Source organism: Monodelphis domestica, chromosome 7, assembly GCF_027887165.1.
Source record: "Monodelphis domestica isolate mMonDom1 chromosome 7, mMonDom1.pri, whole genome shotgun sequence".
In the NCBI taxonomy this organism is placed as follows: Eukaryota; Metazoa; Chordata; class Mammalia; order Didelphimorphia; family Didelphidae; genus Monodelphis; species Monodelphis domestica.
The window spans coordinates 88,445,017-88,459,478 of NC_077233.1; the positions used below are offsets into that span (position 1 = coordinate 88,445,017).

The 14,462-nt window shown below is 39.5% G+C and overlaps 1 protein-coding gene across 6 annotated transcripts in view; it reads right to left on the reverse strand.

Moving 5' to 3' along the window:
• Nucleotides 1-14,462, reverse strand: part of DOCK3 (dedicator of cytokinesis 3) — a 604,983-nt gene that overhangs the window by 105,136 nt on the left and 485,385 nt on the right. For all 6 annotated transcript variants that reach the window (XM_056805016.1, XM_056805021.1, XM_056805018.1 and 3 more), the window contains exons 15-19: nt 6,528-6,652; nt 4,408-4,570; nt 3,757-3,863; nt 2,767-2,938; nt 463-560 (exon numbers count right to left, since the gene is read on the reverse strand). In XM_056805016.1, the coding sequence (XP_056660994.1) occupies nt 463-560; nt 2,767-2,938; nt 3,757-3,863; nt 4,408-4,570; nt 6,528-6,652 (665 nt within the window). The remainder of the gene's footprint in view (nt 1-462; nt 561-2,766; nt 2,939-3,756; nt 3,864-4,407; nt 4,571-6,527; nt 6,653-14,462) is intronic.

The following is a 14,462-nucleotide window of genomic DNA, read 5'->3' on the forward strand; positions in this document are numbered from 1 at the left end:
CAGAGCAAGAAAGACAGTGTTTGGTGAGGAGGGGAATAAAACAAATGCAAGGCAGCCCTTTATCACTAGGATTACTTGTTTCCCAGAGGCTCTGGTCATAGTAGTTTTTACCAGTATTTATTTTGCCTTTTGAAAAGAAAAAATACAAGACTTCCAGAAAGCCCAGTGAATAACTCAAATGTTGATTGAAAGAGGTAGCAAAGATTTATTAAGGGGGAATGCATGTTAAAAAGAAAGCAAATTTAACAAACAAACAAAAAAAAGCCAGCAGGCTCCCCTTCTCTTTACATATAATATATTATACTCTGGGATAATGCCTATGGAGAAATGTTTAAAATTCAGATGATTCTTAGAGAAGAGGGAAAAAAAGATACTTTTCCCTCCATTTTTTGTTGAAATACCACATCCACATTCTCTAATATAAAGTCAAAATTAAGGCCTAGAGATAAGATTTTGTTATACCTTAACGATTTCTTCCCCACTGACATGCCGGAGGCGCCCCAGAATATCCATGATCCGGTCTGGATAAGCCTTCCACTTCAGCAAAGCAAGGAGGTCCACTGAAAGTCAGAACAGTGCTCACTTAGATAATGGTAATAACTGACATTTATATAGAACTTTAACAGAGGAGAAAACCAGGGCTCGGAGAGTTAAGTGACTTGCTCATGGTCACAAAGTCAATAAATTTCAGGGGCTGTCACACCTAACAAATTGTCAAAGATGATAAAACTTGGAATAGCTAGTGTTGGAAGGGCTGTGGAAAGACAGGGACCTTAATGAAGCTGTGAATTGGTCTAACTAACTTGGGATTATGTTAAGAAAGTAGCTAATAATGTCTATATTCTTACCCAGAGATCTAGGTGAGGCAAGCACATACCTCTAAGATATCAATGATAAAAAGAAAGGACTCATATATGCTAAAATATTTATAGTATCATTTTCTATTGTAGCAAAGAACCAGAAACACATTCTATGTCCATGAATCAGTGAAAGGCTAAGTGAGTCATGTGGTTCATGAGTAAGATATGATATAAAATGGATATAGAGAAACATAAGGATGCTTTTATGAACTGATCAAAGTGAAGTAATCAGAACCAATAAACATTATATACATGATATAGAAATGTAAATGGGTGGAACAACAAGTACAAAACAAAGGTAATTGCTGTGAAATTATAAAGGGATACATTGAGAAAAGTAGATGCTGTAAAAAAAGAAAAGATTTCAATAAAATATATTTGAAATAACAAAAATGAGTTAAATTTATTATTTATTATTAAAATTAAATTATTATTTTTAATACATTAATTAATAACAAATAATTAAATTAATAATGAATAAACATTAAATTAAACATATTTGAAGTAGGCCTTAAATTGTGTTCGAATTCCAGTTCTATTACTCTTTTCATTACACTACACACTATAAGTGACAATCAGAAAGGCTAGCTCAAGGGCATCTCAGATACCACTATTATGTCTAGTTTGGAATCTAATTTCTTTTTATTCGACAGGATGAGCACAAGACCTTAAAAGGCAATGAAATTCTCTCAGCCCTTTGTAAAGGGGATGACAATGCCTGAGAGGGCATCCCAAGGGATGAGTGCATCCCAATAATTTCAGTGAATTTGGAATTCAACTCAATTCATTGTCCATTTATTTAAGCACTAAATGTCCTCTGCAGGCAAAGAATGAGGAGAAATCTAAATGGTCATGAAGATCCTTTCCCTCCTATCTTGTACTTGTCCAGTGAAGTAAAAACACAGCTGGTTTGCTGACCCTGGAGAAAGTCCCAGGTTGGACTGCCAAGAACTCTCTGTGGTTAGTATGGGGTCATGGTTCATCACCATGCCATTTTTTAAAAATAGTATTTTATTTTCCCCCCTATTATATGTAAAAACAGTTTTAACATTCATTTTTTAAAGTTTTGAGTTCCAAATTCTTTCCCTTCTTCTGACTTTCTCTCCTTAATTCTCTCCTTGAGATGGTAAGTAATCTGATAAAGATTTTACATGTGCAATCATGCAAAACTTTTTCCAAATTAGTAATTTTATAGAAGAGATTTCAATAAAAAAGGATAAGAAATAAAATGAAACATAGCATGTTTTAGTCTGCATTCAGACTCCATCTGTTCTTTCTTGGAGGCATTTTTCATCCTGAGTCTTTGGGAGTCTTTGAGTCTTGGATCATTGCATTGCTAAGAATAACTAGATCATTCACAGCTATTCAAGAAGTATTGCTGTCACTGTGAACAATGTTGTTCTGGTTCTGCTCACTTCATTTTGTATCAATTCAAGTAAGCCTAGATTTTTCTGAAATTATCCTGTTTGTCATTTCTCATAGCACAATAGTATCCCATCACTACCATATACCATGACTGATTTAGCCATATCCCTAATTGATGGATTACCCATAATTTCCAATTTTTTGCCACCACAAAAAGAACTGCAATAAATATTTTTGTACAAATAGATCCTTTCCTCCTCTTTTTTGGACCTCTTTTGGATACAGAGCTAGTGAGATATTGATGGATCAAAGGATTTGCACAGTTTTAGAATCCTGATTTGCATAGTTCCAAATTGCTCTCCAGTATGGTTGGATCAGACCACAACTCCACCAAAAGTGATTTAATGCCCCAACTTTCCCATATTCTCTCCAACATTCCCCATTTTCCTTTTCTGTGTCATATTAGCCAATTTGCTAGGTGTGAGGTGGTAACTCAGAATCATTTTAATTTGCATTTCCCTAATCAAGAACAACACCATACCATTCTGAGTAAGTTTGGTGGATGAGAGCTGTGTGGAGATAGAGAAGGTCTCTTTGGTGCTGCGTTGGAAGATGAGACTGGAAGGAATATTGGGACAGCCATTGTAGTCTTCTTTGCAGCATGGGAGACCCAGGTAGAGTGCGTGGTTATTAAATGTACTATTCTCATCACACTGCAGTGACAGGAAAAGATAAGACATGTCAACCAAAAAGTTCCTCAGTCATTCTACACACTCATGTTTTATTAGCAAAAATTGGTTGCCTAGGAAATCTAGATCTTGACTGATCTCATCCTTTTGTAGTCTGATGTATTCAGCTGAATGTGTCCCAGAAAGGATGGCTTCCTGTTCAAACCTTCTCCAAGCCCACTTGATCTACTAAGTACCCTTTTGTACATTTGGTCACAAAGACTAACATTGTTTTCTCCAGTGAAAGAGAGTACCAGAAGAAATTTTAGACTGTCCACTGTGCTTTCTTTTTTTCTTTTGTAAACCCTCTCTGTTGTAGTAACAGCTCCAAGACAGGAGGGCAAGGGCTAGGCAAATGGGGCTAAGTGACTTCCTCAGGGTCACATAGCTAGGAAGTGTCTGAGGCAAGGTTTGAACACCCATCCTTCTGATTCCAGCTCTATCCGCTGTGCCACTTAGCTGCCTGCACTGTGCTTTCAAAGTTTACTGTTGAGACTTGAAGCAGTGGAGGTAAAGGATACACATGTCCACACTAACTCCACAATAGGCAAGTTCTGCTATGGACACCAGAGACAGGAAACAAAAGATCCGCCATCTTTCATGGGAAAGAAAGTTAATTGCAAATGGATAACCTAAGCTCGTCCCACTGGCTGAAACATGCCGTTCACAATATTTGTACTCTTCAGCTTCTTGAGAATGCGTTTTTTAAAAAATCTGCCAAAATGGTCTCCAGGGAATGGTTAAGGGTGCTGCCCTTGGTTTGGGGTACAATTAAGGGTGCTCTTGATCCCGAGGCTCCATACCTTATAGACATAGAGTTCGTGGATATCATCGGAGAGGGTGGTGCCATCATCTCGCATCAGAGGAGTAAATGCAAAGCCAAACAGTTTCTTTTCTCCTTTGTCTTTTGCTATAATGACAATCAAGGGATGAAAATTAGTTATTTTTTCCTTTCTCTTGCTTTTCAAATAGGGCCCCTTCTTGCTCTGTGCCAGTTCCCCTTCTTTTCCGTACTTGAGGCATCTCGTGGACTCGAGTGTGAACAGGACTGCAGGGATTGCAGAGAATGCATTCAGCCAGTCCTTCACGTAGGCCACTAGGTACCTAATCTTTCTAGCCCCAAACTGCTCCTCTTAATAGAAAAGAACTCTGAAGGAGAAGCTAAACAGCCTGAAAAGAGACCCTGAGGAGAAGTGAGTTTCTCAAAGAAAATGAAGCTGGGGATTGTCTACTTCAACAGAGGAGCCTCTCTCTGACATCTTGGTGGTGGATCATTACTTCTGAAATCTGGAGGAACAATTTCTGCCAATGTTGCATCCCTTAAGTTCTGGTTTGTTGTAAACCTTCCCCTTCTCCCCTGGGGCTTCCAGACTGTAGTTTCCCAGTTATGCACTCATGGGGAAGGGAGCCATTGCTACTACTCGTTGGGGAAGCCATTACGAAGTTTTACTCACTCGAACAATGTCTGAACTCAAATCGCAGATGGGAGCCACGGAACCTATCTATAGGGATGGGTAATTTGATGATTTCCCCCCATCGAGGGCTGTTACTATGGTAGAGGACAAAAGAATGGTAAGAACTCCTGCTGGGCTCTCCGGAGCCAAGGCTGATGCAGTCCTAGAAGAAAGAACACATAAAGTCAATACCAAAAGAAGGGTTGATCGAAGGACAGAGTAAGACGTTATAATCCAGACTCCCAGTTGAGTGCTTGTATTTTTTGGGAGCGCTTCATCTGCAAATGATCCTTATTCTTCTGTTTAATTCTTGCTTCTTATCATCCCAAAGGGCAAGAATAAATAAGAAACTTCCATTCCCTGGAATCTGACATTCCTAGTAGCAAGTTTTGTAGTTGTTGCTAAATCTTTGATATATGTGAGGGCTATAATTAGGGCCATGCTAATAGGACTTGGTATCTATGATGATTTACCAGGATATTAATTTGGGTCTAGAAATGATCTAAGTATTTTTTTCAGTCATGTCCCATTTTTCATCACCCCACTTTTTGGCAATGCTCAGAATGGTTTGCCATTTCCTACTCATTTTACAGATGAGGAACTGAGGCAAACAGGATTAAGTGACTTGACCAAGGTCACACAGCGAGGAAGTATCTGAGGCCATATTTGACATCACGAAGATAAGTCTTCCTGATTCTAGGCCTGGCACTGTGTCCCTTATCTATCTTCCTTCTAAGTATAGCCACCTAGCAAACTAAAAGAAAATAGACAATATACTTGAAACATTAATGTAAATTGCCCATGCTAGTTCAGGAAAAAACCTCCACAAACTATAGGTTAGTAGGACCCTAAGAAATGAATGGCATGGGAAATTTCGTCAAATCAGAAAAAGTCAAATAACAAATACAAGAAAGAGATCATTTATTTATACTGTTGTGCAATGTTCCCAATTAACCCCAATGTTTTGGGGTGTTACACAGAATAGAGAAACCAAATTTAAATGGATTATTTTTAGAGACAAACCTGAGAAAGTTAAAAAGTTAGATAGCTCTGATTTAATTGTGCTAAAAATTCCCAAACGCTAAAACGAAAAAGTGATGCCAGTCTCGTATAAAGATTTGGCATAAGGCTTTTCTATGGAATGTGAGACTTCTTGGATTGCCCAAAAAGAAGATGTTCCTCTGAGTTGATACCAACACTATAGGACAAGGTCAGGAGACTCCTTTTACCTAATGCCCATTCCATATCAGATCATTACAGGGACCTTTATTCTACAGCTGGAGGATTTTTAAAACAATTCAACACAAATAAGTTATTTCTACTGTTGTTCTCAACACTCATTTCCATTTCTCTTCAATATGCGGTAGTTTTGATTAATGTCATTTATTTTCCATCTGCTTAAGATTAAATAATTACATTGACTGACAAATGGGTACAGCCCCACACATAAGCAATGCTCCAAATCTCTCCTATCACTGCTTCCTCTTTAGATGAGTAACTCATGGGGAGATGGAAGATTTCTTCATGGTGAGGAGCTGAGAAAAGGGTCTACTATGGAAACAGGATCCATTCAGAAGCAGTGAACTTGCACTCATGAATACCTTATATTCACAACATAGTACCAATAAAAGCCTAAACTCTTGGTGGGTCAACAATCCTGCCTACACTCGACTGAAGACAAAATCCAATTCACTGAAGTCACTTAAGGAAGAGAGAGCTGGGGTTAACTTGGCGGTTACTAGAGGGGTAACAGGGGACTGTATGAGTTGAGTAAGTAGCTATTCTTTTTCTTCCTAGGGAATATAACAAGAAATTACAGGATCAAATTGTAGGAGGGAACACTGATGTTGGCTATTCAGAAGAATTTCTGTAAGAGTTGAGAGATTTTAAACCAAGAGAAATGATGGAGTTGCCTTTAGAGATTTAACAAACAAAAAATACAGATGGGCAGGTGACTACTTTAAGTGGGATGGTTTGAGGAAAAGACTTGCTGCAGAGGCAGGGATATGAACCAGATGATCTGACAGGTCCTCTAGGTAGTCCTCTAAGGCGTCTGTGCTCTCTGGTTATAAGTCATTTGCCATGTAAGTCTCAAGCATGCAGTTAGTGGCTTTCCTTACCTTTAAAATTTCTCCATCTGCATAGAGAACGTACATGGTCACTTCGATATTCTTTTGCACGCTCTTTCCCCCCCTCTCAAAATCTCCCTTTTCCAGGGTTAGGTAAAGATCATTTCGGATATCGCCTGCGGTGAAAGAGAAATGAAAGCTTCTCACAAGGAGCAGAAGTCACAGTACTTCATGATGATGACAGAGAACAGGCCTCCCTTGTGTTGTTCCTCTGAGGTATGTGCCGGCACCCAGTGCATTCCAAGCCAGGGGTCAATAACCATGGACATTCCAGTATCAATGGAGCAGAGTTTAGGCTGGTTAGTCATGTTTTCTTTAAGTGTTAATTCATTCCCTACACTGTGACTTGAGGGGAAGAGAATATTCTCCTGGCCTAGAGGAGAATAATCAATCTAGATCCTCCAACAGAACAGCCTAAAATGAGCGTCATAAGTAAGCTTCAAACTGGAGGAGATTTTGGAAACAATGGGTAAAGCACTTGCCCAATCATCCCCTAACCACTGACTTTTCTTTCCCTCCCTCTGCCAATATAAATTCAGAGCTTCTCCTGTTCTTTGGAAAGGTTGTTTGCAGTTCAAACCTCTCTTTCACCTGAGCAAGAATACTAAGGCTCCTTCCTGCTGGATTCTTGGCTCAGAAGCTGGTTCCAGGCAGGTGGGCCAGGCAGAGGGCATGGGGCATGCCTGCCAATTTTTCATCACCTTGTTTGCAAGTGTTCTTGGAGCAGATGATTATATCCAGAAACACAGATGCTAGGTCAAGGGAAGCGACATTCTGTCAACCCCTTGTGGTATCAGCTTCTTTAACCTGAAGCCTACTTTACCAGCCTTTACTTGGATATAAGAGACTCAGTCTCCAATTCAAAACAGCCAGAATAATCTGCTTGTCCTTGGGGGAATGCTAAAGTAAGGGGAGGCAATGGCAGAAAACCTGCTGATTACACATGTAAATACACACAAAATGTTCATATTTAGGCTGTCCTAGCTTCTAAATTTAACACCTAAAAGAATTTCTTTCACATATTCTAAAAGAGGGCTCATGACTTTCAGGAAAAATAAGCAAGGCAAGAAAAAATATCTTCAAAGAAAGAAAATGGCAAAAAATAATGAGTAAGGCAGAATGGAAGGTGAATTAGCAGCTGAGGAAACCCAGTAATGAGAGAATGGAATGTTTTGATAACAAAGGTGGAACCAATTCAGGCTCCTGGTTTTAATACCTCCCCTCCTCCATTCAGTACTTGGAAAAACTGATATAATAAAATTTGTTTATTAACTGTAACTACATTGAGACGAGTAGTGTTTATTTTCTGGCACTTTGAGAATTTTCTGGGTTAATCATAAAACTTCAGATTCCTCTTGTATTCTTATAAACCCTAAATATTCTTGCCCATTTTCTGCATTGACCACACCCAAAGATTTATGAATTATCATAAGGCCAAGCTTTTACCTGTTTGTAAGAACAGAGCTTGTCTGGGGGATGATATGTGCAGGATAATGGCATATTTTCAGAAATGGGTGCATTTCTTTGGGATGGGAGGCATCCAAATGAACCAGCCCTTCCTATTACTCATATTATTCTCTGAGCCTTTATGAAGTTGAGAGTTGCTGTTTCTTGGAGTTTCTGCTTCCTTAATTCACTATTAAGGATTGGGAAATATTAAAGCTCAAAGACAGAAAAAATGACAAATGAATAGAATACTACAACTCAGAAACTATACTTAAAGAGCATAATGTGCATTTGTAAACTGACCAAAATACATACCCATAAACTAAAAGTTATACTCAGAAGCATGTCAGAAACTGACCACAATGTATATTCAGAGACTTAACCGAAATATATACTCAGAGACTGATGATGAGGTATATGCAGAAATGGAGAATAACAATGCTCAGAAACTGATCATAAAGACACACTCAGAAAACTGATGGTAATATATTTCCAGAAATCTCATAAGCATTTTCTAGAGCTTGTGAAAACTAAAATGTCTCCAAGATTACAATAATCAAATTCAGGTACCCAGAAACCTAAAATAAAGGGAAAATTAGAATTCTAATGAGGTCATCATTTCAGAATATAGGGGAAAGGAAAGAATGAGCTTGTTAGAAAATAAACATGTAAATTCAACCACCAATTAAGGCAAAGCACCTTTCATTTACTGGTGTTAGATCCTAAAAGTCACACAAAGTGGTAAACTTTTTTGATTATAAAGTTCTTCAACATATGTAATTATTTGGCAGGTCAAATCATCTAAATTGTAGTTGATCCTTATTCCTTTGTCTGCTTCTACTCATCTTGTCCTGCCTGACCTCTGTTCAATAACATCTTTGTTAGAGATTAAGCGTTTTAGTCAGAATAAACTATTTCCGAGTCAGGTCTCTGTGGAGCATCTCTAAAGTTAGGAGATGATAATGGTACTCGCTGAGCAAGGTTGCGAGTGTTTAATGACACAGTTGTGGGGAGGGGACAAGCCTAATCGTGTGATGTGAAAGCCATCAAAAGGCCTCTTTGCCCAAAATATCTCCCCTGTTGTCTTGCCACGTCCCTGAAATTACTATCATTAGAATCAGGCATTTGGGTGTAGGTAAGGCATTCTTTTCAGACAATGGCATGGTTCCTGGTAAATGGAACATGTCTTACATGGGATGAGAACAAGAATCCAGAAATGATTCTTTCCAAAATCACCTGTGCATGGGAGAAAGGGCAGTTATCTTAGGTTGGGGGTTGGGGTAGAATAATTTGAAATGGGGAAAGGAACAGGTGAAGGTAGGCCCTTGGATAGTCATAAAGCAGGATAAGGAGGCCTAGGAATCAAGCCTAAAGGAGAGGTGGAAAATGATGTAAGGGGCATATGGCTGTGTTTATGGGGTGGTAGGGCGGTGGGAAGAGAAGCAACGATGTCAACAAACTTCACAGCATCTCAGGGGGCATCTAGCCCATCCCTTACCCAAATGGCAATCCTCTCTACATCCCCAATAAATGCTCCTCCTCTCAAAGAAGACCCATGATGGGCAAGCCATGTCTACCTAAAGCAGCCCATTCCAATTTTGGACAGCTTCAACAGCTTCACAGTTTCATCAAAGGTTGACTCTGTTATCAATCCCTTCTTTTGCCTGTTTCTCTTCCTAACTTTCTTCCATTTCCTCAGACTATCTGACCAATTCATGGCACTTCTACTCTCTGCTTCATCTGTCTGCATTTTGTTAAGTACTTCGCATACTACTGTAGGTGCTCAATTGATAGCTGACAAATGAATCATTTTTTATTTTTTTGCTAGGACCTCTGAGACAGCTACAACCGACCTCTTATCAGGAAAATCAGAATGAAATACTAAAGTGACTTCATGGCCTTTCAAAGCTAGGCAGCTACCAAAGTGATGGCTGTCAACACTCCTTCTGTTCGTGAGAGGATGGGATTTCAAAGAGAGTGTTAACAAACGTCACTAACAAAGGACTGTCTCTGTTCGCCACTTCGTGTCAAAGAAGCTTCAGAGACGTCTGTCACATATGGCCATCATCAATGGATAGAATAGCTACACCAGTATAATCTGAATAAGATAAGAGAAAGAAAAATGTATCGAAAAACTTTTTTTTTTAAACCTTCCCTTCTGTCTTGGAGTCAAGGCAGAAGAGTGGTAAGGGCTGGGCAATGGGGGTTAAGTGACTTGCCCAGGGTCACACAGCTGGGAAGTGTCTGAGGCCATATTTGAACCTAGGACCTCCCGCTTCGAGGCCTGGCTCTCAATCCACTGAGCCACCCAGCTGCCCCTTGTATTGAAAAACTCTTGAAGTCTTGGTTTGTTTTAAAGCTTACTTATCACAATTCTTTAAGCGTTTCTTTACAAAGGTGAAAATTCTGGTTTAGTGGGAGGTACACTTGGTGAATGGTGCTGTGAAGGAACAAAATGCTTCTTCTATGGGCAGAGATAACAATAATGAATTGTTTGAATTTTATGGTCAGAACTTGTCTCTATGAAGAAAAATACGGCTATAGCTAGACTAGAGTTCCTTAGCTTAGCCCATTTATTGCATTTTCCCGTGTAACCAGTTCCAAAGATAATTCAGAACCATTCAGGTCTAGTTCAGGGAAGAATTCAAGGAAAAGGGATTTTTGGATGAAGCTTCATCAAGGATATTTTAGGTATTATCTAGGTTCTGGTTCTTAGGAAGCAGTATACTGTCACAGGAAGATCATAATTACAGGAACTTCTGTACCTCTGCCACTTATACTGCTTTGCACACATCACTTCCCTCTTTAATCAAGTGGCTATAATTCCTTCTCTGCCTCTCTGGTAAGGTCATTGGAGGGTTGAGATGAGATAATGTATGGAAAAATGCTCTGTAAATTGTAATATTTACACATGTAAATGATTATCATTATTATTTTTATTATCATTATCATTATCATTATGAGCAATAGGGTAGAGCTGAATTTTTGGATATCTGAATTTAGGAAATTGATCTTTCCAGGATTAGTTAATGGGCTAATTTATTTTTTCCTTAGCATGATTTAACAAACATTTATTAAATACCTCTCATGTGTGAGGTATGGTACTTGCCTGTAGAACCAAACAAAAAAAATGGATAATTACATGGTTTCTGTTCCTTTAAGGAGCCTAAAGACAACTTAGACAGGAGGTTTCAGAAGTACTCACTGAGCCCATCACTGAGCCCACAGAAGAGTTTTTATCTTTCTTTTCTCTAATCTCAAACTACAAGTTGGATGACTCTTTGAAAATAAGCTCCAGTGCACGTATCAAGGAATCTCTTTTCTTGCTGAGGCAACTTCACTGAGGACCATAATGGTCCCTGGTTTCTCCAGCTTCCCAGATCTTGAGTTTACTCAGGACTATTGGCCCTACTCTTTGGATACACCAGAGCATTCCATTAAACAAGAAGTCCTCCTGCCACACACCACTGCGTCGAAGGGCGCTTGGCTGTAATATATTGTATAGTATTGTGCCGACACCGGGCAACCTCCTTTACTACAATACCTGCCTGGGCAAACATGGTAAGAACGTGAGACCAAGAAGACTGGCTTCATATCCCAATTGTCTTTTTTTTTCCCCTCTAGCCTTTGTGGATTTCCTTCAAGGGACTGAAGAAACTTCCTTTCAGGACCTTTGAACTAACAAGTTGCTTTCAATTCACAGATTTCTCCAAGTACCATTAAATTTAGAAATAAATTTTCTCTGAATCTGACCAAATTTATGATTCAAAAGAGACTTTTTCAAAGAAAGCGTACAATCACCATTATCTCTTAATTCATCAGAATGGTGATTTTTCCATGTGGTTCGGTAAAATGCAGAAGAGACTTCCACGTATTCCACAAACTTATCTATCTATTCAACTCAGAAAAGAGGATAAATACTGGTCTCTTGCCCCTAATCTAGATAATCTGGAGCTTGAAGATGAGTTCAAATTAGTACCTTTCTCAGGGGCTAGGAAGCAAAGGGAATAAATTATTAAACGAGATTGCTATCTTGGGAAATACTGTAGGGCTCTATCTTTTGCAGGATAAAGAAATAGAATCCATAATTTTCTGAATGTTCATCAAAGAAAGACCTCTATTTTTAAAGTCTGTTCATTATAATTAGTAAAACTAAAATGTGCTGACACTATCTCTTTCTCAGCATGACTATATTTTGGGGAGGGGAATGGGCTTGATTATGGCTAGAACTACAATTTCATCTGTGTCAGGAGCTTCTAGGTCCTGTCAAATTTGGCAAAGCAAATTAGCAACTGATCTCATACCCATGAAGAGTAGTCTGGGTCATTGCCTTGGGTGATTTGCCCAAATTCAACACAGCTAGTAAGTGTCAAAAGGAAAACTCAAAGTCAGTTTTCCAGACTTAAAAAAGTTTTTTTAAACCCTTACCTTCCATCTTAGAATCAATACTGTGTATCAGTTCTAAGGCAGAAGAGAGGTAAGGGCAAGGCAATGGGGGTTAAGGGACTTGCCTAGGTCACACAGCTAGGAGGTGTTTGAGACCAGATCTGAACCCAGGACTTCTGATCACTGGGCCTGGATTTCAATCCACTGAGCCACCCAGATGCCCCCTAGTTTTCCAGACTTTAAGAATACTCACTCCACTATCCCTTGCTGTCCATCTCAAGACTACAGGATCATGCTTATTCTTTTCTTGGGGCCAACAAACATCAAATTCTCCTTACTCTCTCCCTCTCTTCACAGAGCAGGTGAGTTGATTCCAAAATCACCCCTAAGAGATTGTAGGCGGTTAGACAGCACAGTGGATAGAGTTCTGGATTTGCAGTCAGGAAATCTTGAGTTTTAATCTGGTCTCAGACAATTTATTAGCTATTTAACCTTGAGCAAGTCACTTAACCTCTGTCTGCCTCAGTTTGGGGATAATAATAATGTCTCCTGCTTCCCAGGGTTGTTGTGAAGGCAGAATGAGATAATATTTGTAATTTTATGAATCTGTAAAAAGTTTTGCAAACCTTAAAGTATTAGCTATTATTATTATTGTTGTTGTTGCCAAAATTCTCATCAGAGATTTCTGATTATAATCCCAGGAACCAACTTGCAGCAGCTCAGGACACCACTCTTCCTCAGAAGTGCATTCATTGTAAATAGTTCTTTTATGTTATGTGTGTCCAGAAAGAAAGGAAAGAATAAGCAGTAATGAACTAGAAAAGACTTTTATACCTTTTCCCCACTGCTTCTTGAGACAAGAAGACCTTCAGTGCCTCCTACAGAAATGTGAGCAATTGGTCTGTCTTTTCACAAAAATCCCTTTGTGTACTGAAGAACTGTTCTATTTCCCCTCCGACTTGGAAATGGATGCACCCCAAGGGTGTTCCATAGGCTGATAAGTCCTCAGTTTTCTCAGCTAGAAATGTTCCTCTTACTAGGATTTAGTGATGGTCCAGAGTGGTACCTTTCCAAGTCGTCAGGTCTGTGCCATCAGTTTCACCTGCTGGACCTCTCTCAACAGTTCTTCACTAATCTGCCCAAGGTAGGGGAGGTTGGTGAAAGGTGGAGAATGTACATGATTTCCCCCCAATATTGCAGTGATTTGTTACCTTTACCAACATTCCATGAAAAAAGTGGAGATGGAGAAAAAGCAAGCAAGCAGCAGACATTGAACAGAAAAGCAGGAACTTACACCCAACTATCTTCATCTCTGCATCAGAAAGAAAGGGGAGACAATGAAGGGATAACACAGAGAGAACAAGAAAAATTAAGACAGAGAGAAAGAGAACAAGAGAAAGAAACATCACTCACAGATCAATGATGAAGCATGCATTTTTCATCAGAGGCTCAGAGTAAGAGGCAGAGTACTTCTAAGCAGGTGGATAAAGGGAAGGGTAACCTTGGGAAGACAGACACTGCCATGCGTAGGCAACTGATTTCTACTTAGCAAATTCAGTATACAAATCAAGGATCATTCCAAAGGCAAGCAGCACATGGCCTGGCCCACCCCATTTCACCCAGGGAGTGACCGTCCCCTTTCCTACCCACCTCCCAAGCCCTGCCCCAGGATTAAAGCAATCTTATTCTCTGAGAAAAATCGCCATCAGCATCTAGAAACACACACCCAACAACCATAGGACTAGTTCAAATGAATCCTTTTTCCTGAATGACAAAGACAGACACAAGAACATTTAATTATCCATATGACGCTTGGCTCATGTCACAAAACCAAGGGGGGGTTCCAAGATTAGAGACCAAGCCAAAGAGATTCCGGAGGAAGCATTAGCAATGTCTTCCAGAGGCATGCCAGGACCCGGATTCTCCATGAAGGGCTGGAGATCAGAAGGGTTGCGTCAAACTTGGGATGTGGTGGACATAGCAATCTTCTTTAGCACTGCATGAGTGAGCTAGGGCATGCTGCTAGTTTTTGTTTTTCTGTATTATATGGTAATACATAGAGAAAGGGAAGGCTAATCTCTTAAGAAGTTGGTG